Source organism: Agelaius phoeniceus, chromosome 9 (assembly GCF_051311805.1).
Source record: "Agelaius phoeniceus isolate bAgePho1 chromosome 9, bAgePho1.hap1, whole genome shotgun sequence".
Taxonomy (NCBI): domain Eukaryota; kingdom Metazoa; phylum Chordata; class Aves; order Passeriformes; family Icteridae; genus Agelaius; species Agelaius phoeniceus.
In genome coordinates, this window is record NC_135273.1 from 13,846,347 (window position 1) to 13,865,676 (window position 19,330).

The 19,330-nt window shown below is 58.9% G+C and overlaps 1 protein-coding gene across 3 annotated transcripts in view; it reads left to right on the forward strand.

Moving 5' to 3' along the window:
• Positions 1 to 16,000, forward strand: part of PPRC1 (PPARG related coactivator 1) — a 19,815-nt gene extending 3,815 nt beyond the window's left edge. Inside the window, exons 1-14 of one of the 3 annotated variants that reach the window (XM_077182970.1) lie at positions 1,984 to 2,169; positions 5,930 to 6,073; positions 6,192 to 6,347; positions 6,738 to 6,854; positions 7,228 to 9,967; positions 10,381 to 10,434; positions 10,814 to 10,874; positions 11,222 to 11,307; positions 11,474 to 12,272; positions 14,337 to 14,516; positions 14,683 to 14,746; positions 14,965 to 15,086; positions 15,222 to 15,373; positions 15,676 to 16,000. In XM_077182970.1, the coding sequence (XP_077039085.1) occupies positions 2,029 to 2,169; positions 5,930 to 6,073; positions 6,192 to 6,347; positions 6,738 to 6,854; positions 7,228 to 9,967; positions 10,381 to 10,434; positions 10,814 to 10,874; positions 11,222 to 11,307; positions 11,474 to 12,272; positions 14,337 to 14,516; positions 14,683 to 14,746; positions 14,965 to 15,086; positions 15,222 to 15,373; positions 15,676 to 15,779 (4,920 nt within the window). In that variant the 5' untranslated portion in view covers positions 1,984 to 2,028 and the 3' untranslated portion in view covers positions 15,780 to 16,000. Of the gene's footprint in view, positions 1 to 1,983; positions 2,170 to 5,929; positions 6,074 to 6,191; positions 6,348 to 6,737; positions 6,855 to 7,227; positions 9,968 to 10,380; positions 10,435 to 10,813; positions 10,875 to 11,221; positions 11,308 to 11,473; positions 12,273 to 14,336; positions 14,517 to 14,682; positions 14,747 to 14,964; positions 15,087 to 15,221; positions 15,374 to 15,675 lie in introns of those variants that run through there. The other 2 variants (XM_077182971.1, XM_054636931.2) reach the window with 2 other exon arrangements.
• Positions 16,001 to 19,330: the final 3,330 nt, after the last annotated feature.

Consider the following 19,330-nt stretch of genomic DNA (forward strand, 5'->3'; position numbering starts at 1 on the left):
TTCCTTTCTGGCTTGTTGTTTGTTTTTCTTGTAAACCAGCAGGAATGCCTGGTGTTGCCCTGTGCCAGGAGTGCATCCCTGCTGGGGATTGTACTGGGGGAGGGAGATAACTGCAGGTGGGACTCCCTATGGTGACACTCCGGGGACCCTATGTGCAAGGAATATGGTTCCACTTTACAGCATGCACACCAGGCCAGGCTTGCTCTGTCAGATCAGCCTTGTTGTGCTGCAGGGTCCTGCCACACGCAGGGACAGAGGGATTAGGCAGGTCACTGCATGCCCTGGATGTGCCCAGGGGAGAGGACATGACAGGAAACGAGGGTGTGGAGCAGGATAAGGAAAGCTGCAGGGCTCCAAGGGGAACGTTGCTCCACATCCCTGTCAGCAGCTCTCTGGGTGCCAGCAGCTTCTCCTCAGGCCAGTGGACAGAAACGTTGACATTTGAAAAGTGACTTGTTCCTTGACCACACCTGAGCTGCAGAGAACCTGGAACACTTGCCCAGCCTCCCCAGCTTCTTCTGCAGTGCCAGAAGCAGGTGCTGGCCTGAGGAGCCAGTTACATCCAGTGAAATCCCCCACACCACAGCGGTATGCTCTGCAGCTCTCAGACATGGATCCATAGCCCTGGAGAAGGACACAGCCACCTGCTGCTCAGACAGCATTTTGGCCAGATACAAGTGTTGGTGAGAAGTACTATGGGCTCCTTGGATGAGGAGGTGGAGGGGAGCAGCTCCCCTGGACAGAGAGCCTGTTTGTGGCTAGGGAGGAGCAACCCCTGCGAGGCAGGAAGTGACGAGTGATCACATTTAAAGTCCCTTGCGGCAGGGATGGAAGGAAGGAGAGCAGGATGAGGCTCCATGTGTCAGACATAGTTCAGTCCAATGAGCAGGCACACAGGGCTGAGAAAAGCAGCTCTATCCTGTGGATCCCCAAGGGAATCTGGCCAGGGCAGGCCTGTGCTCCAGGGACTGATGTAGAGGAAAGGGCAATTGCTCCCCACCAGGTAAATCGTGCACTTCAGGGCTCCAGTGACATGTCCACACTGCACCTGTGCTGCTGTAAGCACATCCCTGAACTCCATGAGATGATCCTACTGTCCGTCTGGAAGCCAGAAGAGCCATAGGAAGTGACAAAGAGTCCCCAAAGGGACTTTGGGCTTCCTGAACAGAGGGCACAAAGCAGGGCCAGGCCAAGCACCTGTGCACACCAGCATCCCTTGTCTTCTTGGGGAGCCAGGCTGGATAGCAACTGTGTCCAGTGAGCCCAGTTTGGCTCCCTCACATTTCCCAGGTGATCTTCTGTGTGCTAGCTTTGGAGAACAGCGCAAGGCTAAACACAAGCAGTGACTTGGGTACCCTGCCCCGTTGCCATGCCAGGAGGCTGCACGGCAGCTCACGGTGCCCATCCCTCCTTTCATACCCGATAGTTTCTTTCATCCACCCTGTGCCCACCACACGTGCGTATCACCTCCACCAGCCCCACACGAGGTCGGGCTCAATGGAGCACCATGGCACAGGCACCTCAGGCAGAGGGAACGCTGCTCACAGCCAGGAGACGGCGAGCCCACAGCAGCTCTGCCCCTGCTTTCCGGAAAGCGCGGGGACACGCGGGTCGGCCGCGCACACGTGTGCGCCGGCGCCGGCGGGGCCGGGGCGGGCCCGTGGCGCCGCGGGAAAATGCGCGCCTGCCCCGCCCCCAGGGGGCGCTTCCCGCCAGTCCCGCCCGCGCCGCCCCTCCCACCGCGCGTCGCGGGGCCGGGCCGACCCTCCTCGCCCTCGCCCGCCGCAAGGATGGCGGAGAAGCCCGGGGGTCTGCCCGCCCTCAAGATGGCCGCCCGCGCTGCCGGGGCCGGGCGCCCCCTAAGGCTGCTGCCCGCCTCTCGGCGCGCGGCCAGCGGAGAAAGGGTGCGCTCCCGGCGTGCCGCGCGCGGGCGGGGCGGCGCGGGGGTCGCCGGGAGCTGTAGTGCGGGGCGGGCGGCGGTCACGTGGCGCTCTCGGCAGTGGCCGCGCTGGGAGCAGAGGCGCCAAGATGGCGGCGCGGCGGGGCGGAGCGGTGCCCGCCGCCAACGGGGCCGGGGCCGGTGGCGCTGCCGCCGCGGCCGCTCCGCGGGGCCTGGCGAGCGGCGGAGCCCTGCGCGAGCCGCCTTTCCGCGCCGGCAGCCCCCTGCAGGTAAGGGGCGGCGGGGCGCGGCGGGCCGTGCCGTGACACGTGGAGGCCGGGCGCGGCTCCCGCGGCCGCTGCACCACGTGTGCCGGAGCGGGCCCGCCGCACCGGCGGCGGGCAGGGGTCGCAGTACGGGCCGGCGGCGCCTCCGCTGGTCCCGGAGTGGGGCGCCCTTTCTTTGGGTGGGGGAATGGGGTGCCCGCAGCTCTCCCGCCGGCGTGGGGCGTCGGCGCGGGGAGATTACGGGGTTAGAGGGGCCGCAGCACGGCCACGGTACCCGGCGAGACGGGTGGCTTGGTGTCCCCTGCGGGAGATGACACCCCGGCCTTGGGTAGTGGGGAACAGGGGGATGCCGCTCGCGTCATTCCCCCGCGGTCCTTCCATCCCGGCGCCGCTCTCTGCCACCTGCGGCCGCGGGGAGCTGGGGTTGGCGCGGTTTGGGACACCCGCCGGTTTCGGTGGCAGGAGCTCTGTTTGCAGAACGTGGCCCGGGCCGGAGGAGGTTCCCCCAGCCGTACCGAGAGCTTATCCACGGGAAGCGGGGCTTTATTCTTAGTAAGAGGTTTCCGCGCCGGGGCAGGTGTGGGGCGCGGCGCTGCCGCTGTCACCGGCCCCGGTGGGCGCCTGCCGGGGCCGGGCTGGGCGCGGGTGCCCTGCTGTCTGGGTGGGGAGCGCGGGGATGCAGCACCCCGGGAACGGACGCGGGGGCACCTGCGTTGTGCGTTTGTCGGGATTTTTTTGGGGAAGGCCCTAGGCTTCTGCCTCCGTCAGGGTCCTGAGGGGCTGCGGGGGAGACACCCCCATCCCGACCCTGAGCTGGAGGACGCCAAGCCCGCCTCGCCCCTCCCCGACGCGAGCAGAGTGGGCTGCGTATGGGGGAAGATAGGTGTGTTCCCGCCTGATGCTTTCTGAAAGCAGCGGGGGAATCCAGGGAGCATCCTCTGGCTGTGCCGCGCTGGCCGGGCGGAGCCCCCCGGCTTCCCGGGCTTACCCCGCGCCCTTGCCGGCAGCTCTGGCGCTGTAGGAGCAGCCTTGGCAGCCAGCCGGGGACCATGGCCGCCCTGTGCTCGGGGCGTAGCCGCAGCACGCCGGGCACACGTGTCAGCAGCGGCCTGCGGGGGCCTCCGTTGTCCCTTCCGGGGAGCAGAGCAGCGAGCGCAGTGTACCCTGCGCCGGGTGGGTGCCGGAGGAGCTGGTGGCCTCGCTTAGACTGTGTCTATTGCAAGCAGTCAGCTCCAGTCCCGGTACCCACTCTGGGGCTGTGGGCATCCTCCCTTCTCCCCGGCAGTGCTGGTTGCTTGGGCACAGCGTGGCCAGAGCCGAAGCCTGTCCTTGAACATTCCCGTGACCCTCTTTCCCTGCAGCGTTGCTTAAAGCAAGCACAGGGAGCTGTGAAGGAACGCACGGCGGGTTCCCCCCTTCCCTCCGGGCTAGGAGTGACAGGGGTCTCTGGCAGGGAGGAGCGCGGGCAGGGACGCTGGAGCAGGCTGGGCTGGTTCGTACCCCCGCCCCGACGCACAAGCGATGCTCGAGTGATGACGGCTGCAGGAGGTGCCCGTCCCCAGGTGGATCAAAGGGAATCCTGGGGGAACACAGCCCAGGCCGGTGACTCACGGCTGTGAGACTCCTTGTTGCAAGGCGCTGAGTCAAGGGAGTCGAGGAAGGCATGGGAGATTGCCCGCCCTCCCTCCCGGGCTGCGGGCAGGAGCCACAGGAAGAGGCCATTTGAGTGGGAGGGTTTTACTTCCCTCCCTCCTAATGTCCAGCGCTGATCACAGCTGGAAACCTTTTATTACATGTTTTCTTTGGGGAGAGCCGCCCTGTGGCCAGATGAGCAGGGCTGTGCAGCCCCGGGGTGTCCTTCGGATCCCTTTGCCATCTACAGGCAGGGGTCAGATGGTCCCCGCGTCCCTGGGTTGCTGATGCTCCATCCTGCTGGCTCCTTCAGTGGCCCGGGTACCTCTGCCTGCCGGTCACCGCTGACTCAGGGTTGCACTCGGGGCTGGGCGTGTGAGCCTGGATGTCCTCCCAGTATCTGCGTGAGGATTGGTCGGGAATCGCAGCCAGGCTGCGCCTAGAGGACTGCCAGCAGGCTCTGCGCTGCGCTCTGACCAGCAGCCAGCACCGGCGAGGGAGGGGACTGGGGATGCTGAGCAGGAAAACTGCTCTAAAACTGCTCCATAGCCTGAACTGCATGATGGGCTGGTGTCACTGGTGGGCTCCACTTCCAGGCAGAGCGCCCTGGAACAGGCTGGTCTGGGCTGGCAGCCTGTCTGCTGAGCCCCAAACCACTGCAGACTCCTGGTCCTTAGGGTGTCATGTCACAGACTGGGGGAATTTGGGATAGGTAGCTTCAGGGCATTGCTGTGGATGTCCTGGCTTTGATTCCCAGCCTGGTATTGGGGTGCCTGTGTTCTGGGGTTGCACAGGACTCCTGGCTGTGCTGTGGCCAGGAGCTGCTGCTTAGTCTTATCAGAGGAAGTCTCTGAAGAGCCCCAGGGACCAGGGGTTTGGGCACGTGGCTTTGGTGCTGTTGTATTTTAGAAACATCTATTTCGTGAAATGCTTGCTGTCTCTCTGGTGCAGTTTACTGCTTGCTAGAAGAGGATTTCAAAGTATTAGCAGATTCTCTCTAGGGACAAGGTACAATTTGTTCTGCATGGGCACAGGCTCACGCAGGCTCTGGTACCTACATGAAACAGAGGTGAACTGCATCATATGTGCATCCCCCAAGGTTCGGCTGTATTCTCACAGTGCTGGTGCTGCTCCAAGGGCAGGAAGATGGGTCGCAGCCTGCTCCTGGCTAGCTTTGGGAGGGAGGTGTACTCTCCCAGGGCTCTGTCCTTGGTGCCCTTATCTTCCCAGCCTCCATTATCTCTCAGCCTAAGCCCATCTACAAACAGGAATTCGCATCCTGTCTCGTGCCGGTGGCCTGCGCCGCTGCTCTGCTCTGTGTGTCCTGTGGCTCTGCTCAACTGGGGACTGCAGCCCCTTCCCTTGCCCAGCATCTGGCTTTTCCTGGCTGTCCTGCAGCATGGCTGTGTGACACCCTGGAGTGCAGTGCAAATACTTTTTTGAAGTTACCCAAGCATCCCTGGAGGTGGCTGGGGGACTGGAAAGGATGTGAGGTTTGGAATTTGGAGGAGGAAGAGTAACAAAGCTGGTTTGGTCCTGGATTGCAAGCACAGACCATGTCCTCTTGTAGCCTGCAGCAGAGGTATTGGGGTAGGGCTCCAGCAGTGGCAGCTGGCTGCACCCCTCTTGCTGACTCCTGCACTTTTGTTATGAGTTTCGTAATGGTTTTGGGCTTATCTGAAGCACCAACAGCCGGAATTGGAGGAGCACGTGACAGTCCATGAGGTGGCTGGAGCTGGCCTGTCCTCTCCCTGTCCTGCAGGACCATGTGTGGTGTTGGGTAGAGCCTGGTGTTTTATCCATTCATCTTTCCCAGTCATGCAGCTGCAGAGTGAATCAGGCAGAAATTTTCAGTGTGGAGGCATCCTGGGTAATTGGAAGGGTCTTGGGCTGAAAGCAGCACAGGCCTTTGTGCAGTGGACTCTCCTGAAAGCAAGGAGGAAGGTCCCCTGTGCCACCTTCTGACCTGCAGCTGCATCCCACCTGCTTCCCCTGCGTGTTCAGGGTGCTGGGGGTCCCCAGCCACTGTTTGCAGCACAGGCTGTTCAGAGCCCGTGTGTTCTGTGAGGAAATCAGTGCTGGTAGTGGGGCTGTGCAAAGTGTTTACCTGGCTCCCCATGCTCCTCAACAGTGCTTTTCCCTTGAGGACGATGACCTGAACTTAACATCGTTGGATGCAGAGACCATCTTAGAGGCTGAAGAGATCCTGGGCACAATGCAGAACTATCTTGACTCCTCTGTGATCTCCATCATTGAGGATCTTTCTCTGAGTGAGGTGGGAGCTCACACACAGATGTGGGATTTGGCATGGGTGGGGGTGATGGCAGTGTCCTCAGTGTCCAGGTCTTAGGGCTGTGTCCCATCGCCCTCTGAGACCATCCCTACCCTTGCAGCAGAGCAAGGCCTGCCTGGATGCACAGAACGAGCTGTCCCTGCTGACTGCCATCACAGAGATCCTGGACAGCACAGATGATGAGACCTTGTCCCCCTTTGACACCATCATGGATGCAGAGCTGCTGACCTCACCTCGTGAGCGGGAGAATACCTCGGTAAGTCAGGGGCAGATGCAGCCTGACCCCAGAGCTCATGGGAAGATGCTCTGGCAGGGCTCTGCTAGGTCCTAGCATGACGGTGTCCTGAAGTAGTAGGACCCTGGTCCCCAGTACCCTGAGATGTACTGTCATGACAGTTCCAATGTGAGAGAAGTGCTCTGGGGGGCCATGCGTCCCCCTTGAGTCTTTATAAAGAGCTGGAGTTGTGCCAGAGGCTTTGGGGAGCAGCATGTCCCCAGTGGGAGCTGTGTGCAGTGTGGATGAAACAGGGCTGTTTGCTCTTGGGCTTTGTGGGGTGAAGTGTGTAAGCATTGTGGGGCTGGGGGTGGCCTGTCCTCTCCAGCAGCATAGACCTGCCACTGTCTAATCTTCTGTCCATCTTTCCAGTTTCAGAAGTTTCTCACCTTATCCCGCCCATTGCTGGAGTGTGAGAGCCCTACCCTGGAGCAGCCTAAGGCTCTCAGGCCTCTAAGCAGCAGCAGCAGTGTCTCTGTGGTTGGGAAGGTGAGCAGCTGAGCAGGGCAAGCTGAAGCAGCACTATTGGGGTGGTGCTGGGATAACTGCCTCTGCTGCAGCCCCCAGCCCCGGCCTTCCCTCCTGGCACAGGCATCCTTTCCCTGAGACGATGCTTTTGCAAGGTACCAGTGGCAGTGGGAGCAGGGTCTGCCTCATGTGGTGGGTGCCAGGGACTGGGGATGCTCCCATAGGAGCATCAGATTTCCAGCTCTGTTGTGTTTTACTGGGCAGGTCAGATGTGTCCCAGCTTTTTGTCAGCCATGCGGCTTTGCTGTAGAATTGCAGCAGACCCAGTTGGCTCTCCTGGGGGACTGCTGCTAAAAACTCAGGAACTGATGTTTGCTGTGATCCCCCTTCCCAGACTGACACAGATGTGGCCTGGGACCGTGCTACTCATGGCCTCGAGGACCCAGTGCTGCCAAAGAAGCAAGTCTGCAGTACCCCGAGAGTGGAGAGGAAGGTGAGCTGGCACCGAGCCCGAGAGCAGCCCCTGCCACAGCGCAGTGATGGGGAGGAAGAAGAGGAAGAGGCTGCCTTGAGCCTGGAGCTAGACAGAAGCATGGAAGCTGTGAATTTCTGTGTGAGCGAGGCAGGGGCAGTGCTGGAGGAGCATGAAGACCCCTGTATCATCAACACAGGTGACGTATCCCTGAGTGAGCTGGTGAAGTCCATGCACCCCTACTGCCTGCCCACCTTCACTGTGTGCCTGGACCCTGACACGGAGCCTGTCGCCAAGGAGCTTCTGAGCAGTCCTGTCTTGCTGGAAATTGTGCCTGGAGAGGGAGAGAGTGTGGAGATCCCTGTGGTTCTGCAGCCCTTGACTCCCAACTCCCCTGACCTGGAGCCCCAACTCCTGGGAGTAGAGGAGACTACCGGTGAGTCAATCCCAGAAGATCGTGGGAAGCTGCCAGGAGCTCCAACCCAGGAAAATAGGTTGGAAGAGGAGAAGGAGGAAAAACTGCCCGGGAAGAAGCCTTCACCCACTACCCCAGAGGCCACCTCCCCACTGGAGACAGCAGCACCTGGTGCCTCAGGTCCCAACAAGAGCTCCTGCCACAGCACAGAAGCCCCAGCAGGTGGAAAACGTGAATGCTCTGAGAAGGGGCGGGGCCGTGAGAGAGCAAGGAAGAGTCGGAAAAAGAAAGCAGAGGAGGACCAAAGCAAGCAGGCCAGGCCTGGCAGGGACTGTGTAGCCCACCGGCTCCGTTCCGCTGGCTCTGGACAGCCCCATGCCCAGCCAGCCGTCAGCAGGCAGCGGGCAGAGTGTCCCTCTGTTCAGGTCTCAGACTTCCTGGCACAGCAGCTGGAGCGAGCCCGGAAGGAGGGGCAGATGGAGCTGCATGCTGAGCGGGCACCTCGGCCCCGAGGCAGGCCTCAGAGCACAGCAGGGGCCTTGCTGCCCAAGAAGGTGAAGCAGGAGCTGCAGAAGGAGCCGGCACCAGAAACCATGAATGTGGCCCTGGAGAAGAACAAGACTCTGATGTCCCTGGAGAAGACTGCGCCAAGCGTGGAGGGGCAGCCAGCAGCTGCATGTCCCAGCCCGACAGACCAGGCTGAGGGCCAGGGAGATGTGCAGCCATCTGCCGGACAGAGCAGTGGGGTCTCGGAGGCTGCCTCTCAGCTCCCAGAGCAAGGTGTTGGGCTGGAGCCTGCCCAGAGGGTGCCAGCAGCAGAGCCAGCAGCAGAGCCAAGTGAGCCTAAGGAAGCCAAACCCAAGGCCCTGAGCCTGCGTGAGTACCGCATCCGCATGCTGCACCGTCAGCCCAGCGCGGGTGGCAGCCAGGAAGGCAAGAAGCAAGTGGCCAGCAAGTGGCCCAGTGTCCCCGAGCCTCCGACAGAGCTGGCGGAGATCCCCTGCCTGGTGTCACCCATGCGCTCCGCCACCGAGGCAGACATTGCTCAGAAGGGACCAGACAAACCCACCAGCCCTGCTGCTGTCCCTTCTCCTGCCAGCAAAGCTCCCACTGCTCTGACTTCAGCCCCAGCACCTGCCACAGCTCCACCACCGCCATCAGCACCAATGCCTTTTGTCGCACCAAACGTGCCCCCAGCTGCTGGGGTGGCTCCCACTGGGATGCCGCCAGCCTCTGCCGGTGCTTATGCCCTTTACCCACCAGTGCCTTCCTGGCCCTGCTTCAGCCCGCAGCCCATGGGCTGCCATGGTTTGCCCCCACCACCCAGTGCCAGCTCCTCCAGTGCTTTTCACGTGGTGCCTGGCCTCCCGCCTCCAGCCATGGCCTGGCCCCCTCCACCTTTGCCACCCCCGCCTCCATTTGGCCCAGGTGGCCCCTATGCCCCAGTTGGGTGGGCACCACCATCCTACTGGCCTGGAATCCCCGTGCCACCTCCGGTGCCTTCCCTTGCGTACAGGGACCCTGGAGCAGCCGTACAGGCCACCACTGCCTTCCCAGCTGGCAGCCACCCTGGCACAGCCCCTCTGCATGGGCAGTCTCCTGCTGCCCCTATGCTCAGCTGCCCAGAGCCACCAGCCTTCCCTGCCCAGTCACCTGCTGCCCCGAGCAGCGAGATGGGGCTTGCAGGTGGCCCGGCCAGGCCAGCAGCTGGCAGGGTGTCAGATCCCAGGAGGCAGGCAAGGCTGGCAGGAGAGAGCTCCCTCCCCAAGGCCCCTATGGCCCCAGCCCCAGCCCCCTCAGCTGCCACTGCCACTGCCCAGCCCAACAGGGTCCCTCCTGCAGTGCCAGTCCCCCAGGCTGTCCCCACCCAGCCTCCAGAGGAGTCCCAAGCTGCAACTCCCAACCAGCTCCCAAAGGCCCCCCCAGCTGCCATCTGCTGCCCATCAGAGGTGTCTCCTGCCCCTGTTGGGGAGTCCCCTGGCACCCATGTCACAGAGAAGGCTGTAGAGCCAGGGAAGGAGGCAGCAGAGAAAGCCCCGTTGGAGCCCAAGGCAGCTGCCGGGCAGGAGGTGCCTGGCCAAAAATCCACCTCCCAGGCTGTGGCACCACCACGGAAAGCAGGTCGAGAGAGCAGCCTTCCCACCAAGGCACCCACTGTGCGGCCATGGAGGCACCAGCCACTCCTCAGCTCAGCCCAGCCCAGAGACAGCAGCAAGGACATTGTGCAAGCCTTCATCAGTGAGATCGGTGAGTGGGAGGGCTGCAGGACGCTGGGTTGAGTGTCAGCAGCCAGCAAGGCTGCAGTGCTGCCGGCAGCCTGGGTAGCAGGACCGGTTCCTGGCACTTCTGGGGGTGAGGGTGGCAAAGCCTTGCCCACAGGCTTGCAGTCTCTTCCCAGTACTCTGCTGGGATGTTGCATGCAATGGATGGTCTGGGCTGGTTGTCCTGAAACTACTTCCTTCTGGGACTGCAGAGCTGGCTGCTCCTGTCCATCTGGGAGACACAGAGCTGCTGCAGGCTCTGTTACTGCTTTTCCTCCCCAGTGCTTGTCCCACCATCCAGGGAGGCTGATGCAGGGGGAGAATGGGGTTGGGGTGCATCACTGTGGTGCTGGGGGAATTCTAGCTGATCTGACTTGCTGTGCTTTCTCCCTGGCTCAGGGATTGAAGCCACCGACCTGTCCAGCCTGCTGGAGCAGTTTGAGAAGTCTGAAGGTGCGGATCTGGCATGCCATCCCCTGCAGGGCTCCCTCCGTGCCATGCTGGCCTTCCTGGGCTGTCCATGCTCCCTGTGTCAGGGTGGTAGTGGGAGGGCTGTGATGCTGCTGCCTGTGGGCTTGTGTTACCCTGCCCGGGTGTTTTGTCCTGCAGCTCTCTCTGCCTCCATCTCCTTGGCCTGTGGAAATATCTGGGGGTCCCCATGGCAACCAAAGGGGTGGTGAAGAGTCTGTGAAGGAAAAAGGATGTGCAGCTCCTATCTTGAGGGAGCTGAGTTTCAGGAGTTGTGCTCTTCCAAGCTGTTCCTGGGGTGCTTTGTTGACCCTGTCCTTCAGCCCTACTTGTTGCCACTCTCACCTACCTGTTCTCTTTTCAGCCAAGAAGGAGGAAACTCCTGTACAGCCCCCTGAGGAAAGGCAGCTGACAGGGAGCTCTGGGTGAGTATCAAAACCTTGGCAGCTGGTGCCCAGCATGGAGCCCAGCAGAGCAAGGGCACAGGGCAGCTTTCAGTCCTGGCAGGATTTGAAGTGTGGTGGCGCTGTGTCCATTGGCCCAGGAGGGGCTGAGCTTGTTGTTGGACTGGGACAGAGCAGGCACTTAGGGAAAAACTGGGACAAGCAATGATGGGCATGACAAGGCTGTGCAAGTTTTATCCTTGCAGCTCTCTTGGATCCTATGTCCTCGTGAGCTGGCCAGTGGGGCAGATTGAGTGGGTGCCCCAGGCTTGGGGAGTGGGGCTGGGTTTTGCTTGCTGTGTTTGACAAAGCTCTTTTCCCATTCTCAGACCTGAGACCCAGCAGGAAGCACCAACCCAGCAGGACAGGAAGCCCCCAGATGGGCTGCAGGCCTCTGAGCTGGCCAATGTGGCAGGTAAAGAATACTTGGGACAAGGGAGGGTAGTGTGCCATGTCGTGGCAGGGCTGTTGTGTGTCTGCGGGGACATCGTGGGGAGTGAGGGGGGCTGGGATATGAGAGAGCCCCAGCTGGTGGGTTGCAGCAAAGGGCTGCTCTTGTAAGTGTTCTGGTGCTCTCCCAGGCCTCACGCCCCCAGCGACACCTCCTCACCAGCTCTGGAAGCCTTTGCCTGCTGTCTCACTGCTGGCCAAGACCAAGTCACCTGGGTCCATGCCCCAGGAAGGGCCCCAGAAGTCAACCAAGCTGATGAAAGCCAAGCCACTGCTCCCAAACAAGATCCAGGTGAAGAGCATGGTGCCAGCCCCTGCCAGCACAGCCCCCAGCCATGTCTGCTCGGGAGACCACGACTACTGCATCCTGGGTGCACCGCAGCCCGAGAGCAGCAATAGCCCTGGCACGCAGCCCCCTGCCGAAGGTGGCTCCCGCTGGAATGTCAAACACCACTGGGACATCACTATCAAACCCATCTCCTCCTTAACCAAACGGACGCTGGACCAACCTGAGCCCACCCCACCAGCCCCCGACACCGCCATGGGGCACAGCCCGGAGCCCCTGGGGATGGCCTGCCCAGCTCCCCTGGATTATCGGACTACCATCCCCAACAAGGCCACCACTGGGTGCAGCAGTCCCCCCACCTCAGTGCTCCTGTCTCCAGCTGCATCCCCCTGCCGGGAGCAGGAGGTGCGGACTCCCAGTGCCCAGCCCAGCCATGCTGCTGCCAAGAGGTCCCTGCGCTGCTACCGGAGACCCCAGGACTCACCCAGCCCCTCTACCGACAGCTGGAGGGCTGGCCGGAGCCGTGCCAGCCGTTCTTTCAGCTCCAGTTCGGATGGAGCTAGCGAGTCCTCATCTTCATCTTCATCCTCGTCCTCCCGGTCCCGGTCACGGTCGCTCTCCCCACCTCCCAAGCGGTGGCGAAGGTAAGCAGCAGATTGTTGCTTGCTCTTGAGGAGTGTCTTGGTTTGAAAAGACAGGTGTCTGATAAGGAGGGCAGGAGCCTCTCTTGAAATGTAAACCCCCTCCCTCCAAATTATTTTAATTTTGAAATTAAGGGGCTCTCAGGCAAAGATATGGGAATAGGAATAACAGTTCTTAACTAGGAAAATTAAAATAAAAATGCAGTAATACAAAAAAACACTGACAGAGTCAGAATACAACCTCATTAAATGGTGGCTGCCATCCTCCTGGAGTGACAGGTGTGGTTCTGTTGAAGCAGCGGTCCTGTAGAAGGGTGTAGTTTTCCTCTGAAGGTCCAGTGGTGGTGTAGATGGGCCTGGTCTTCCTCTGGGAATCCTGTGGGAAAAGGCTCCCCTGGGTTTCCAAATATCAGATTTTTCTTTAGGTAGGAATGCTTGGCTCCTCCCCCTGGGTGGAGCATCTCACAATGGGATGATGTAATTTTATGCAGCGAGTCAATGGCCCATTAACTGGAGATATTTCCCTGGATGGAGTATGGGTCATGGAGGAGATAAAGAACACTGCTCCACCTGGTTTCAACAGGTGATGATAGAATACCTGTAGTATTTCTGGTTACATCTTTCCCTGCAACCTAAAACAGGCAGTTGTCCAGTGGCTGGTCTTTTGCAAGAGCCCAGACACATCTTTATGGTCCTACTTAGATGGCTGGATTTGATGCTTTTGTCCTTGTGACCCTTCTGAAGAGATGTTTGGCTCACAGAGGGTGGGGGAGCTGCAGCAACATGCTGCCCATCCAGTTCTGGCTGAAGCCCACATCTGGGCCCATATGCCTGCAAAGCCACCACTGAGCCAGACTTCCCTACTTCTGGAACACCCAAACCATGTTACAAGTCCTTGGCTGCATCTTTGCTTTTGGATGCTTTTTCTGGAGTATTACAGCAGGTGTTCATATTTGTGCTGTGGGGCTGTTGCAGCCCTTGGTATTAGAAGTGAGAGGAGCCACAGTGGAGCTCCCCAAGGAGCTGCTGGAGGCAAGCAGGGAAAAACCTGTCTGGCTTGGCTGCCTCAGGGGCTCCCTGTTCTCTTTATGCAGGTGGCTGTGTAGGAAAGTGGGACAGCTTGGATTCTGTGGGATGCATTTCTTTTGGAGTCCTTGTGCATCTGAATGATGTGTAGCTTGTCCCAGCTGGGCTGGGAGGCACTGGAGGTAGTGAAGGGTTTCTCTTTCTGTCGTTCTCTTGGTGTTCAGCCAGTTCTGGAGATGTCCCTGGGCATGAGGGGCCTGTCCAACCAAGACCTCTTCATTGATAGCCAGTAAATGCAGAGGCTGGAGCTGGAAAGAGTGGATATAAAAGTGCCATGTTCCATGGATGTGCAGCTTGGGGATTGTGAAGCAACACATCTGGCTTGGCTTTCCAGCAAATCAGCTGGCCTTGTGCTGGAAAATGTCCCCATGTACTGTGCCACCCTGATTTGCTGTCTTCCAGGAGAATGTGGCATAGGAATATGTGGCCAAGCCAGGCAGCATGCCCTGCCAGGGTTTGCCCATGGCAGGGACCACCTATGGCCAGCATGTCTGGAGAGTGACTGTGCTCCTGGCTGGACAGAGCAGAGCTTAATCCCAGCTGTGTTTTGGTCCTGCTGTCCTTAAGGTTTCCCTGGCCCTGCTGGAGAAGCTCTTGCAGTCTCTGTCCACATGGCTGTTGAGCACGAGGTGGATGTAGTGTTGTCCTGTGCATAGTGTGGGGCTCAGCACAGGAATCCCAGCCCTTTCTGAGCCCTCCCAGGCACAGCCCTGTGCTTCACAGTTCCCCATGACTATTTCTTGGAAGCTGTGCCTCCTGTGAGCCTGCTCCCTTTTCTCTGTGGCATTGGGAACCAAATGGAGCAACATTTCTGTAGTGTTACTGCTCTGGCAGTCTTGGGCAGAGGCTTCCCCATGCTGGGGATGGGTCCCGTCTGAGTGGGATGCTGAATACCGTGGGGACAATGGATATCTTTTCCTGCTTTGGAGCCTTATGATGCTGGACAAAGGGAGGGTTCAGCTGTATCTCTTCTTCCCCCAGGTACCGCTCAAGATGTTCCCACAGTTCCCACAGTTCCTCTCGCTCCAGCTGTGGGTCATGTGGCAGGTCCCGGGACAGGTCCTCATCCTCATCGTCAACATCCTCCTACTCATCCAGGTCCACATCCCGCAGCCAGTCCCGCTCCCCTTCGCCCCGTGGGAGGAGTAGCAGGTGGAGAAGGTGAGCATGGCCATCCTGCAGAGGTGTGAACTCTCCCCAACCCATCTCCCAGCCTTCTGTGGAGGAAGGATGGACCCACTCCTTCAAGATCTCCCTTGTGTTTGGAATCACTCTTCTGACATCCCCATGATTCCATAGCTCATGTGTCTGGTTTCTGCCCTGACAGATACAGCTATGATGCACAGGACCACTACCAAAGGCAGAGGATCCTCCAGAAGGAACGTGCAATAGTGAGTGATGGAGGGCTGGGAATCTGGGACTGGAAATTTGGGGGTTCACAGCCCCCCTGTCACTTCAGAAACAGAGGGGGGTTTCTGTAGGGGGGTTGCCAGCAGCATTGCTGGGAGGCCCTGGCCAAGGCACAGTGTGGTGGGAGGCCATGCAGGGAGGGTGTTCTGTGTGAGAGGGTGAGAGGTCCTGCTCATGGATGGGGCACCCCTGTCCGCAGGAGGAGCGGCGAGTTGTGTTTATCGGCAAGATCCCCAGCAGGATGACACGGTCAGAGCTGCGGCACCGCTTCTCTGTCTTTGGGGACATTGAGGAGTGTACCCTGCATTTCCGCTCCGAGGGGTAAGAGCTATGGGGAGATGGGTCAGTCCCTTCTGAGGGATGACTCCTCTTGGCCCTTTTCCCATTACTCAAGGGGATGTTGCAGACCAAGGGGGGACAAACATAACTGTTGCTGCTGGTCTCCTCCAATGTCAGGGATAACTATGGCTTTGTCACCTACCGGTATGCTGAGGAAGCCTTTGCTGCCATTGAGAGTGGGCACAAGCTGCGGCGCCCAGACGAGCAGCCCTTCGACCTGTGCTTTGGTGGCCGCAGGCAGTTCTGCAGGAGGAACTATGCTGACTTGGGTGAGTTGCACAACCTCCAAGTTGGGGGTTGGCCTCCCTGGGTCCTTCTCTTCTTTCCAGAGGCATAGGAGTCCCCATCCTTGGGGTCAGTCAGAGTTGGCAGCAGAGCTGCATCCAGGAACTGTCCTGCCCTGAAGGATTGAATGGGGGCTCCCTGTCTCTCCAGCACTGTGTTGGAGGCCGGCCCAATTCTGGGTCTAGAGGCTGGCAGGTGAAACAAGATAAGAAATTTGCTGTGGGAATGGCCAGAACTGTGCCATTGTTTCCATGAGCTCAAGACAGCCTCTCCCCATCTCTTCCAGATTCAAACCGTGAGGATTTTGACCCAGCTCCTGTCAAGAGCAAGTTTGACTCCCTGGACTTTGACACTCTGCTGCGGCAGGCACAGCGCAGCCTGCGGAGGTAGCGGCAGGCAAGGCGGAGCACCCGCCCCCACTTTTATACTCAAATACAAAAGGCAAAAAAAGAATGGAGAGAGAGATGAGATTTTTAATAAAATGAAAAAGGAAAAAAATTTGTTTTATAACCAATATTTAAGGAGGATGGGTCATTGGCCTTCAACTGGAGCAGTCCAGGCAAGTGGCAGCCCTGGGCTTGCCCCAGACATATAATAAATACGGATGCCCAAACAGCAGCACTGCCTTGTTTCCTCTTTTGCATGGGCTATTCCCAGGTGTGGGCTTAGGCTGTGCCCCGCTCAAGACCCCAGGGACTCTGCCTGTGGTATGGCCCCATCAAATGTTGCACAGGTCATAGACTGGGCACAGGAGTGGGATGTTTGGGGAAAGTGGGGCAGGATTGAGGTCACCGAGTGTGTGACTGTCACCATGGCAGCCTGCAATGGCCTGGCACGGGGTGAATGCCTCTCTGAGGACCCCTCTGACAGTCTCTTGGGCTTTGCTGGGCTGCAGGACTTGGCACCCCGAGGCTCCCAGCCGTTTTGGGGCCACTTGCACCGCCCGCAATGGCCACGGGGGGGCAGTGCAAGATGCTCCACCGCCGCTCCCAGCAGCGGGCTCAGCCCTTGGCCAGAGCTCGGACCGGGCTCTGCTCGCTCCGAGTCCACTGCCCTTCGAGCCTGCTTCTTGGTATTGCTCCGGCTCGCCAGAAACAGAGGGGAGACATCTCATCTCTGGGTTTCCCCTGAGGGAGAGCTGTTTGTGTGACTGCAGAGGGATTACAGCTGTCTGCAGGGGCATGGTGCTTGGCAGGAAAGGATGGCCAGTGGCAGGCACGGAGGGATGGATGGTGCCTGTCTGGGCCCTCTCAGTGCACTGCAGCTCCTGGAGGAGAGGAGCGATCGCAGGCAGCCCCCAAGGGAGCAGGCTTGGGCCTGCTGCCAAGCATCTTTTCTGCTCCCTGCTCTTCTGCTGGCAGTCAGAGAAAAGCTGTGCCTTGGACTGCTTCTGGGCTAGGACAAGCTTGGGCATCCCTTGCAGGTGGCAGTGCTGATTTGGAATGCTGAGATGGCATCGAGTACCCTGGCTTCAGGACTGGGACAGGCTTGGGGTGGAGTGCAGTGTTTGAGCCCTCTCTTGGCACACCCTGGGTTAGGAAAGCCTGCAGCTGCCCAGGTGTGGAGGGAAGTGATGGGCAGGGGATGGACCCCCATGCCATTCCCAGGGTTTTTCATGGTGTTTGGGGTGGACAGGGGCTGGTCAGAGATCCCTTACTTGGTGGAGGCAGCACCCACTCCAATAGTGTGAGATCAGGGAGGAGAATAGGGGCAATAAACCCAGGGTGGGGGGTTCAGCCAAGTTGATGCTGATGTTGCCACTTGGATCATGTTCGAGGCTTTGAGCCCTTTGTGGCTGTGCCTGGGTGTATTGCAGCACTCTTATGGACTGGCACTGTGGCTGGAGCCCACCTCTTCCCTCGCTGCTCTCCTAGGTGGAGCGAGGTGCTCCTGCTCCTGCCTGCACACTGGTGACTTGTGCTGCTGCACTGCTCAGCCCAGGGAGGCCTCTGCAGTATGCAGGGATGTGGGGTACAGTCAGGCTGCCTGCAGGTGGGCCCTGAGTGAGCTCCCACCCTGTTCTCTCCTCCTGGCCCTGGACTTTGCACAAGGCAGGGTCCAAGGAGGCAGCTGCAGGCAAGGGTGTGAGTGGGATAGAGGGAGGCAGGCAGGGGGCTGTTAATCAGCAATGCAGTTCTTCCAGCGACATTGAAGGAGGGGCTGACAGCCAAGGCCCAGTGGGGTCTTGTGGGGAGGATGTGTGTCCCTTTCTGTGAGTTCATGCAAAGCCCTGTGGCTGCAGCATACCTGCAGCCCCTCTCCTGCCCAGAGCTGCTGGGCTGATGGTGGTGCTGACCAGCATCTCCCTGGTCTCAGAGCTGCCACAGGAGTGGCAGATGTGGATCCAAGCGTTACAGAGAGAGCATCTCTTAAATCAGCTGTGAAAACACTCTCCAGCTGCTGGGTGATTCAGACCTGAGGAAACTCTTGTATGCCTTAGAGCTGGGCTTGTTTCTACAAATACTTTAGGTGATCTGAAAGTTTCTTTACAGCCTTTCCTTGAAACTGTGGTGCATCTGAAGAGGCAGGCAGGAATGGGTAGTGTTATAGGCAAAGGGGAGTTGGACACCAGGGATGTCTGCTGTCAGCAACCCTGGGAACCCCATGGCATATGCTATTCCATGCATTTGGGCAGCCCTGTGAGCATGGCATCACCCCAAATATGTGTGCTGCTGACTGTTGCATGAACAAGGCTGTGTCCTTGTGTTCCTACAGCTGGGCTGCACATGGTCCCCTCTCCTCCCACTGCTCCTGTGGGTGACGAAAGGCAGGGGGTATGAAAGTGTTTGTGTTGCCAAAAGAATTAACACCCTGCTGTTGTGCCCTATAAATCTTCTGAGTGTTAGAGGCTGGCTTTATTCCCCTGTGTTACAGTTTAATGGTTTCCGTTAGCAATAACCTATCCCTGTGTTCTTGGTTATTGATTTAAGGTTTGTTGTGGAGGGTGTGAGAGTTGCAGAAAGGTGTTTTCCTGCTGTCCAGCCAGCGGCAAAGGCACTGTTGCAAAGAGGAGGCAGGAGCAGGAGCATGGAAAGCAGTGCACAGCAGCTCTCTGGTAGCAGGAGTGCTGGTGGAAGCTGTCTGGAGAAAACTGGGGACAGTGGCAAGGAGCAGCACTTGGAGCATATGCTTCATCCAGGCAGGTGAGCCAGAGGTGAGGAGCAAAGATGAGGTTTTGTAGGAACCCCAATTCTGTTGGAAACAAGTCTGCTTCACCATAGGATAGCCAACCTTCCTCCTGCAAGCAGCAGCAGCCTTTGCTGCCTGTGCGAGTGGCTCTGCCCCGAGGTGCAGCAGCCCATGGCTGGGAACCACACAGAGGGTGTTTTATGAGAGGTCAGTAAGCAGAGCTGGGGTTTTCACTCTGTTTCTCTTCAAAGCACTCTCAGCTTTTCCCTTTCTGTTCCTGCTACAGACTCTAATCTCCAGCAGCTGTCCCTTTCTGCACCAGGCCCTGTTATCTACAGTCTTCTTCTGGAACAAATCTCTAAGGGATTGATGCTGATATCATATCTTCCTTCTCCCTTTCCATTTTAATTCTCTCTTGCATTTGTATGTTCTGAACATGATCTCCAAGCTAGAAAGCAGCTAGAAGGGCATCCAAATTGGTCTTTCATAGTGGGTAAGACCCACAAGATGAGGGACTTATGTTCTGTGCATAAACTGTTTTGGAGCCTATGTGCAGAAGGCAGTGGGGCAGCAGAAGAGTCTGACAGCAGCACTCCTTGCACATCTCTGCCCAGGGCTGAAGACTGCACAGCCCTTGTCTTCATTTCTTTGCAGAGCTCAACATTTTCTCAGCAACAGCACAGTCCCATATCCTCAGGAAAGTTTATTCCGGGTCCATGGAGTTGGGTGATGTCAGCTGTGGAGTACCCACATTTCTGTGAGGTGGTGTGTGCTCACACTTAGGATACTCACACTTAGAAGTTCAGCATACT